The 9846-nt window shown below is 47.5% G+C and overlaps 1 protein-coding gene across 3 annotated transcripts in view; it reads right to left on the reverse strand.

Annotated features, from left to right (window-relative positions):
- The window catches only part of HDAC6 (histone deacetylase 6), a 23887-nt gene that overhangs the window by 7494 nt on the left and 6547 nt on the right, over window positions 1–9846 (reverse strand). For all 3 annotated transcript variants that reach the window (XM_011946706.1, XM_011946708.1, XM_011946707.1), the window contains exons 9-19: window positions 9413–9517; window positions 9226–9294; window positions 2712–2838; window positions 2537–2602; window positions 2383–2442; window positions 2225–2314; window positions 1779–1885; window positions 1622–1689; window positions 1214–1382; window positions 997–1125; window positions 635–803 (exon numbers count right to left, since the gene is read on the reverse strand). In XM_011946706.1, the coding sequence (XP_011802096.1) occupies window positions 635–803; window positions 997–1125; window positions 1214–1382; window positions 1622–1689; window positions 1779–1885; window positions 2225–2314; window positions 2383–2442; window positions 2537–2602; window positions 2712–2838; window positions 9226–9294; window positions 9413–9517 (1159 nt within the window). The remainder of the gene's footprint in view (window positions 1–634; window positions 804–996; window positions 1126–1213; window positions 1383–1621; window positions 1690–1778; window positions 1886–2224; window positions 2315–2382; window positions 2443–2536; window positions 2603–2711; window positions 2839–9225; window positions 9295–9412; window positions 9518–9846) is intronic.

Consider the following 9846-nt stretch of genomic DNA (forward strand, 5'->3'; position numbering starts at 1 on the left):
TTTTTTTTTTTTTTTTTTTTTTTTTTTTTTAGACGGAGTCTGGCTCTGTCACCCAGGCTGGAGTGCAGTGGCCAGATCTCAGTTCACTGCAAGCTCCGCCTCCCGGGTTCACGCCATTCTCCTGCCTCAGCCTCCTGAGTAGCTGGGACTACAGGCGAGCGCCACCATACCCAGCTAATTTTTGTATTTTTAGTAGAGACGGGGTTTCACCGTGTTAGCCAGGATGGTCTCGATCTCCTGACCGCGTGATCTGCCCGCCTCGGCCTCCCAAAGTGCTGGGATTACAGGCATGAGCCACCGTGCCCTTTTTTTTTTTTGACACAGAGTCTCACTCTGTTGCCCAGGCTAGAGTGCAATGGCACAATCATGGCTCACTGTAGCCTTGACCTCCTGAGCTCACCTCAGCTTCTCAAAGCACTAGGATTACAGATATGAGCCACTGCACTTGGCCACCCTTCCCTTTCTCCAGTTCCTTCCATTATTACCCCAGGCTCTAGGCCCGCCCCTCCTGTGCCCCTCTCCATGGCCCCTTTCCTCAGGCCCTGCTTGACTCTCTTAGAGCATCCAGAAACAGCAGGTGGCCCTCTTTTTCAATTCTCCCCAGGTCCTCCTCTCCCCAGCCCAGAGGACACACCTCTCCCGAGAGCACAGCCTCCACCAGGCGGCAGGCAGCGCCAGTGGCAAGCTGTGCACAGGCGAAGGTACTGGGGCAGATGTAGATGGAGTCAAAGTTGGAACTCTCACGGTGCAGCTCCCGGGTTTTCATTTTCTCTGTGGTCCGGAGATGACCCACGTACTCAGCACTGGAGGCACAGAGAGGCGCACTGGCAGGACAGTGAGGAGGGACCATCCCCTCCCTGGGCCCCACCCGCAAGACAGGAACTTCAGCCCCTCTCAAGTCCTGCAGCAGCTCCCTGGGAGGGGAAACCCAAGCTCCAGCCCCTGAGACCTCATCCAGTCCTGGGAAGCCACTCACCCCAGGCACCGGGGTCTGACCTGTGGCAGGTGAGCAGCTCAGCCTCTGTGGCGGGGCGCGGTGTCAGGGTGTGGCAGCGCCCAGCAAGGCCCAGCTCCTCCAGACGGCACATGATCCGCAAGATGCGCTGTGGTACCTCAGGGTGGTGGCTAGCAGTGGGGAAACGAGAGGTAGGGGCTTAGTGCCTGATGGGGAGGGACCCCCAACACCTACTCATCCAGCCCTCCAAATGCCTACCTGTCCCACAAGTTGCAGTGATTCATCATACTTTGGTCATAGACCAGCCCTGTGCGAGACTGTAGCACTGGCCACGTCAGGATTGGGAGCACAGGGGGCTCCCAGGGTCCTTCCTCCTCATTCTCCTCTACATTGTCCTCCTCCATGTTGTCCCCCTCCACGGTCTCAGCTACAAGGGGGAGGCCACGTTTGTCCTACCCTCTCACTCTGAATCCCCGTCATACTCTGGAACTCAGGTGACCCAAACAGAAAATGGGGTGAGAGGCCTGAAACCAGGGCCCAGGGAGAGAGAGGGCCTGACCCTCTACCTCCAAGGCAGCCCAGTAAAGTCAGAGAAAGTCTGAAGACAGTCTGCCCCAGGGCTCATCCCACGTCCACCCCACACCAGGCCCACACCCCACTTCCTACTTGATCTCACAAGAACCTCCCAGAAGGGCTCAAGGGCTTCCAGAGCACAGGAGACTGAAGCCTGGGCACTGCAGGGCAGGGCAGGGAGGAAATAGGAGGTCAAGGAATGTGGGCAGGCAGTGAGGCTCCCGCTTTCTCCTCCTCCACCGGGGCTCACCTCTGGCAGGGGGCACCAGGTGACTCCAGCATGGGGCAAGGGTCTCCCAGAAGGGTGTGGAGCGAAGCACTGACACCTTCAGCCAGGGCGCGGAGGTTGTAGCCACCCTGGGGCAAGGAGTTGTGAAGGGGGATCAGGAAAGGACCAGACACGACCAGGGAATAACAATAATGATGATAATAATAAGAAAGTGCATACCAAATGTCAAGCAACAAGGAACTTAGAAGGGGGCCTCATTGAATTCACTGGACAATGATATGAGGTGATTACCATTATTATGCTCGTTTTACAGAAGGAAAGCGGAGGCACAAAGAAGTGAAGTGACTTATGCAAGGTTGTCCAGCTAGTAAGTGAAATGCTGGGCCAGGAACTCCTGTTGGACTTGAAAGCTTCGTTCTTAAGCCCTCCAGGATCCACAGGCTGAGGGACGAAGGTGAGTCACTCACCTCCAGAGACAGGATCAGCTTGCCTCCTGCCAGACCCATGAGCAGGTGGGTTAGCTGGGCGAACCCTGCCGGAGTGGCGGCCATCTCACCCTGGGGGGACATGGAGGATCAGTCTGGCTCCGTGCAGCCCATCTGCCGCCCCAGGGAGCCTGCCTTACCTTGGGGTCCCCTTGCAGGGCATCAAATCCAGCAGCCACCAGGACCAGCTGAGGCTGGAACTGAAGGGGGAACAGACTCTATGAGGCTACCTGCCCTCACGGCCTAACCTTCAAGGCCACTCCTCTCCCCCAACACACCCCAGACCCCCAGGACCTCGAGGGCGACTGGCAGCAGGACGTGCAAGAAAGCAGCAATGTAGTCAGCATCCCGCATCCCCACCTGCAGACACAGGAGTGTAGTGGGGGATGTTCAGCCACCTGTCCCGAGCTGCTGACAGAAGGGCGGGGCTGGGCCTCACTTTGGGGACAGAGGGTGGGTGAATGCTGACCTGGTTCCAAGGCACATTGATGGTATATCCTTGGCCTTGGCCGAAACCTGTGGTGGACCAGTTAGAGGCCTTCAGGTGGGGCCAGAACCTACCCTGCTCGTAGCGGTGGATGGAGAAATAGAGGACACTGGGGGCAGAAGAAAAAGAGGTGAGAGAGTTGGAGAAGAGTCAATCCCCATAGACACTCCCAACCCAACAGTTGCCAGTTTCCTCTACCACTCATTTCCCCATTCAACTACTCATTCATTCTCTCATTCATTAATTTCCCCATTAATTATTTAATCCATGAATCCATTCTTCCATTAATTTAGCCTTACATTCAGTCACCAATTTAATTATCTTACCATTTATCCATTCTTATCTTTATTTATCCATTACCTCACTCACTCATTCATTTAGTCTCTCACTAGACTCTCTTCCTCAGCAAACATCACTGCCCCCTCAGTGCCCACCCAATTTCAGGCTCAGCTCTAGGGTCTATCCCAGATCATGGGGGCTCCTGACTCTGTGGGGTATTCTAGATCATGTCTGCCCACTACCTGCCCCTATGACAAAGGTAGTAGTAACAGCAGGTCAAACCCTGTGACGAGGCCCAAATGGAGCATGGGTCTCTTAGCTGCAGGGAGCTAGCTAAGGCTGAAAAAAGCCTCAAGCCAGGCTGGGGAGTTGGGTGATTCTCTAGCAGGAAGTAGAGAGACCTGGGGGGAAGGGGTGAGACTTGCTTCTGTGGGTGGAACTGGAGACGGGGTGCTGGCTGGGGCTGCCACAAGGCCAGTGAGAGGGCAATTCCTTCTCCTCAATGCCTTACAGGTCACCTCTACTACTTCTTCTATTTTATAGGCAAGAGAGTGAGCACTCAGAGAGATGAGATGGACCGACATGCAAAACAGATACTGAAAAGATGCGATGCATGTGTTTTAACAGAAAGCCCAGCAAGGGGCCATGGGAGGGCTTAATTCTGACTGGGGAAAGCAAAATGAATAATCTGTCATCCATCCATCCTTCTATCTGGTCATTTACCCCCTGCCTTGTTCCAGAGAGGATCTAAGGCAGATTTTTTAGGGAAATGCAAGAAATAGTGGTATGCATTGAATCTAGACAAACTTAAGAGTCACATTTTAATGTGTTGATAATGTAGTTGTGAAATTTAATGCAAGTGATATAAAAAGATTCTTAAAATTGAGGGAAAAGAGCTTGGAATTTGGGAATAAAAACATGCAAAAGCTCTGGTCTTGAGTGGGTGGAGGATGATTGTTTTATTTTTGACATTGATAGATAAATCTTGGTTCTAAACTTTTGGTAAGTTAATCATTAGAGGAAGAGAAACACAGTAGGACATAAAAATTATCATCAGGGGCCGGGTGCGGTAGCTCACACCTGTAATCCCAGCACTTTGGGAGGCCAAGGTAGGCGGATCACTAGAGGTCAGGAGTTGGAGACCAGCATGGCCAACATGGTGAAACCCTATCTCTACTAAAAATACAAAAAATTTGCTGGGTGTGGTGGCATGTGCCTGTAATCCTAGCTACTTGTGGGATGGAGGCAGGAGAATTGCTTGAACCCAGGAGGTGGAGGTTGCAGTGAGCTGAGATTGGGCCACTGCCCTTCAGCCTGGGAGACGGGCGACAGAGTGTGACTGTCTCAAAAAAAAGAAAAAAAAAAAAAAATCATCGGGGAAGACAGCAATAAAGAAAAGATCTGAAGAAAGCTGACTCTAAAAGAGAGCCATCAAAGTCAACAAACAGCAGAACTAGGACTCAAGGAAGCTAAGTTTAAAAAGAAAACAGAAGGGAAATTCAAAATAAGTTCAACCACCTTCAAGTTAAATGGTGGATTGATAGCACGGGTTTACCTCACCCTCCTACCACCCCGGTCAAAATACAGTAAAGAAATTGTAAACAAACAGCAACCCAGAAAGAGAGAGTAGAAGAAAGGATGTCAGAGAATAAGAGACTTCAATGAATTTCTAGAAAGTAGACTTTGAGATTCCAGGAGCCCCAGGGTGCTCTGTCTCATGCTGAGCAGGATAAGGGGGCACCCAAGATAACCTGAGGTTTCTTTTCTGGAGAAATCCAGTACAGATCCAGGTCAATGCACACAAAATCACAAAATCCCTTCTGAAGAGCCCCACTGAATCACCAATGCACCAAAGTTACTTGTTTCTTTTTTTTTTTTTTTTTTTTTTTTTTAGACGGAGTCTGGCTCTGTCGCCCAGGCTGGAGTGCAGTGGCCAGATCTCAGTTCACTGCAAGCTCCGCCTCCCGGGTTCACGCCATTCTCCTGCCTCAGCCTCCGGAGTAGCTGGGACTACAGGCGCCCGCCACCTCGCCCGGCTAGTTTTTTGTATTTTTTTTTAGTAGAGACGGGGTTTCACCGGGTTAGCCAGGATGGTCTCGATCTCCTGACCTCCTGATCCGCCCGTCTCGGCCTCCCAAAGACTTGTTTAACTACTTAGTTTTAGATCATCTGCTTTCCTTGTCTTCACAACAGCATTTTAAGGACTGTCCAGTTTGTCTCCCTGCTGCTGGAGTTCAGAGACTGAGAGATGGGGAGCTGGGAGATTCAAGGGTATGGACATGTTCTTTTTGTTTGTTTGTTTATACATGTTTGTTTATAAGGAAGAATGCACTGAATATATTCACAGTGTTTCACATCTGTGTGTGTAGTCAATAGAAAGAACACACAGCTATAGCCTCCTATGCATTTATTCAAAAAAAAGAATGATTAATGATATTAAAGAATTCTTTGAATGACAGACCCTTGGCAGATTGAGAAAATAATTTTTGTTAATTTTCAGGTATTGATACTAAGGTAATGCTTTTCTAAAAAAGTGTACTTATGTTTTAGAGATGCATTCTGAAATATTTACAGGAGAAATTATATGGTATCTGGGATTAGTTTTGAAGGAAAACAGGAAGAGGGCAGTGGGTACAGGTATAGATGAAATGAGATCGGCCAATGAGTTGATCAATGTTGAAGCATTCAATTCCAGAAGCCAGAAATGAACAAAATAAAGAACGTAGTAGGAAAAAAATAATAAAGATAAAACCAGAAAAATTAATGAAGTATTAAAAACCCACCATAATAAAACAGTAGAGATGACCAACAAAGCCCAAAGCTAGACTGGGAAAGGTACGTAGAACAGACACACCTTTGGCAAGGCTGAGGGAAAAGAGATGTTACCCCAAAGAAGAGGCCTCCTTTGTTGTGACATCTGGCAGGATCCTATCTAATGCCCGGGTACTTGCCCACACTCGCTAACGTTGCAACCTGTCAGTGGACATTCCCTGTCCCCATTCTGGGGAAATGCCTTTCAGGAAAACAGATCTACAAACACCGCAGCAGAGTAGTCCTCTACTCCCTACAATGGGCCTTCATTCTTGGGTATAAATGGCCAAATAAGGATTGCTAGACATTTGAGGGAAACCATCAGCATAAAAGAGAAGGACCAAGAAAAAATAATTCAACCAGCCTCAGAATAAAGAGACATAATTCAGACAACAGAAGAAACTTAAGGTACTTCTTTTTTTTTTTTTTTTTTTTTAAAAGACAGGGTCTCCCTCTATCGTCCAGGCTCGAATGCAGTGGCACGATCTTGGCTCACTGCAACCTCCGCCTCCTGGGTTCAAGCGATTCTCCTGCCTCAGCCTCCCAAGTAGCTGGGATTACATGTGCGCACCATCAGGTCTGGATAATTTTTGTATTTTTAGTAGAGATGGGGTTTCACCATGTTGGCCAGGCGGGTCTTGAACTCCTGGCCTCAAGTGATCCACCCACCTCGGCCTCCCAAAGTGCTGAGATTACAGGCATGAGCCACCACGCCCGGCTGGCAATTCTAATTCATACTCTATAAAAACAAGATCAGGAATGAGAGGGCATAGAAACAGAGAGGAAGAGCGAGCTTTTTGAGTTTAACAGAATATCTAAATACATAATTCAACAGAAGGGCTTGAGGATAAAGTTGACAAAATCTCCCAGGTCACAGCAAAAGAAAAAAGAGACAGAAAACATGAGATAAAAAATAAGAAGCCTGGGCAACATGGTGAGACCCCGTCTCTACAGAAGATTAAAAAATTAGCTGGGTATGCTAGTGTGCACCTGTAGTCCCAGCTACTCAGGAGGCTGAGGCATGAGGATTGCTTGAGCCTGGGAGGTCGAGACTGCAGTCAGTCACATTTGTGCCACTGTACTCCAGCCTGGGCAACAGAGCAAGACCTTGTCTCAAATAAATAAAAAAAAAACTCAAAAAGAGAGAGACATAGAGGATCAACCCAGGAAGTCTAACATCTGACTAACAGAAGTCCTAGAATGAGAACAGAGAAAACAAAGAAGAAATTATCAAAGATCTAATAGAGAATAATTTCCAAGAATTTAAGAAAAGCATGAATCTTCAGATGTAAAATGTCTACCTACTACTAAGCAGAGTGAAAAGGCCAGGGTAAAAGTTTAGAACATCAAGGCTAGGTACAGTGGCTCATGCCTGTAATTCCAGTGCTTTGGGAGGTTGCAGTGGGAGGACACTTGAGGTCAGGAGTTTGAGACCAGTCTGGGCAACACAGTGAGACCCTGTCTCTACAAATAATTTAAAAAATTAGCTGGGTGTGGTGGCACATGCCTGCAGTCCTAGCTACTTGCGAGGCTGAGGCAGGAGGATTGCTTGAGCCCAGGAGTCTGAGGTTACAGTGGGCTATGATCTCGCTATTATACTCCAGCCTGGGTGACAGAGTGATACCCTAATTAAAAAAAAAGAAAGAAAGAAAGAAAAAAGAACACCAAGATAACCTTGCAGAGCAGAAAGTAGATTACTTGTAAAGGAATGAAAAGCAGACACCTGTCAGGAACACTGAATGCTGGAAAATAGTAAAGCAATGTCTAGAGAACAACCAACCTAAACTGGATTCTTCAGATGTAAAATGTCTTGGATAAGTGGATTCCCTGTAGTCAGCTGGGTAGAAGGCTAGATAAAACAACTACTACAGGTTGAGCATCCCTAATCTAGAAATCTGAAATGCTGTAAAATCCTAAACATTTTTTTTTTTTTTTTTTTTTTTAGATAGGGTCTCGGTCTATCACCCAGGCTGGAGTGCAGTGGTGCGATCTCAGCTCACTGCAACCTCTGCCTCCTGGGTTCAAGTGATTCTCCTGCCTCAGCCTCTTGAGTAGCTGGAAATACAGGTGTGTGCCACCACGCCTGGTTACTTTTTCTGTGTTTTTGTAGAGACAGGGTTTCACCATGTTGGACAAGCTGATCTTGAATTCCTGACCTCAGGTGATCCACCTGCCTCAGCCTCCCAAAGTACTGGGATTACAGGCATGAGCTACCGCGCCTGGCCCTAAAATCCTAAAGTTTTTGAAGGCCAACATGATGCTCAAAGAAAATGTTCACTGGGGTATTTCGGATTTTGGGTTTTCAGATTAGGGATGCTCAACCACTAAGTATAATATAAATATTTCAAAATCTGAAAAAATCTGAAATTTGAAATACTTCTGGTTCCAAGCACTTCATATAAGGGATACTCAACCTGTACTTAGTAATGTCCCCTACTCACAAGGACTTGCTCAATCACTTTCTGCAGGAAGGGTAAACTGGTCCCCTCCTGGAGGGAAGTCAGACAGTGTATACCAGACTTTAAAGTATGCTGACTCTTTGGCCCAAGCAATCCACTGTTAGAAATTCATCCTACAGATAGACTCAGAGAAGTGCAGAATTACGTGTTTACTAGGCTATTCACAGTAGAAGTGCCTGTAATAGCAAAAACTGGGAAGCATCTTAAAAGTCCTGGTGTTAAATAACCAGAAGTACAGTCATAAAATTGAATACTACAAAGAACAAGATACTTTAAGGGGTACTAACATGGAGAAATGTCCCAGATATGCTGTTAAATGAATAAAGCAAGTTGTCGAAGAACATGGGGAGAATTATTCCATTAGGTAGTGTGTTATTAATAATTATAACAATAATAATAAAAATTCAGACATCTGTAGAAAAAAATCTGTAAGGATATAACCTAAACTGTCAATACTTATTTTTGAGGTAATGGAAATTAGAGGAGACTCACTACTTCAGACACTTCTGTATTATTTAATTTCTTTAAACAAATAGTTTGTTATTTATTTATATTTATTTTTTACTATCTACTGAAAGGATAAACAAATTTGAAGCATTATCCTAATCAGAAAAAATAAAGCAGTTCACTCCAACTCAAGGGTTAATCAGTGAATAAGATCTTCAAATATTTGTGGGTCAAATCTCATCTCTCCCAGTTCTTCTCTGTGTGACCTCTTAATCTATAAGCCTCAGTCCCCCTATCTGTAAAATGGGGAACCCAACAGTCCCTGCCTCAGAGTGAAATTAGGAGAGACAGCAGGCACACAGAAAGTAGCACAGATCCTGATCCCAGGATAGGCCCCATGAATGTGAATGCTTTTTCCTTCCTCTGGACCCCTTCTGGCTGGGCCTGTAAGGGTGGGGGGTGGCTAGGAGTCTAGCACCTAGGTGGGAGTTGGGGTATACCTGGGGTCCTGGTCGAAGGTGAACTGTGTTCCTTGACCGTGGTGCACATCCCAATCTACGATAAGGACCCTAGGAGCAGGAGAGAGGGGACTCTGTGCAAGGGGATCAAGGTGAATCTGGGGGAAGAGCCCAGACCAGGACACCCCACCCCATGCCACCCCCATCACATCTGCCCTCTGCTGCTGACCTCCGGATGCGGTGTTTCTGTTGAGCATAGCGGGCTGCCACAGCCACGTGGTTGAACATGCAATAGCCATCCATGAGACTGTGCTGGGCGTGATGTCCAGGAGGCCTGGGCAAGACAAGAAAGTAACAGCCTGGAGTGTGTGAGGGGTCCCCCTCTTCAGAGACAGACTATCCTCTGCTCTCTAATCCTGGACCACCAATTCCTTTAATGCTGATGCCTAAAAATCTGCCGGGAACTGAGTAATGGAGCCCCTCAAACTCTCACCCCCTGCCAATCTACCCCTCTGTTTCCAAAGGAGATTTGAAAATGTTCATTAAAATGATAAAGGCCGGGCATGGTGGCTCACGCCTGTAATCCCAGCACTTTGGGAGGCCGAGGCGGGTGGATCACGAGGTCAAGAGATCGAGACCATCCTGGCCAACATAGTGAAACCC

The sequence above is a fragment of the Colobus angolensis genome, unplaced genomic scaffold (assembly GCF_000951035.1).
Source record: "Colobus angolensis palliatus isolate OR3802 unplaced genomic scaffold, Cang.pa_1.0 Scaffold252, whole genome shotgun sequence".
NCBI classification, from domain to species: Eukaryota; Metazoa; Chordata; class Mammalia; order Primates; family Cercopithecidae; genus Colobus; species Colobus angolensis.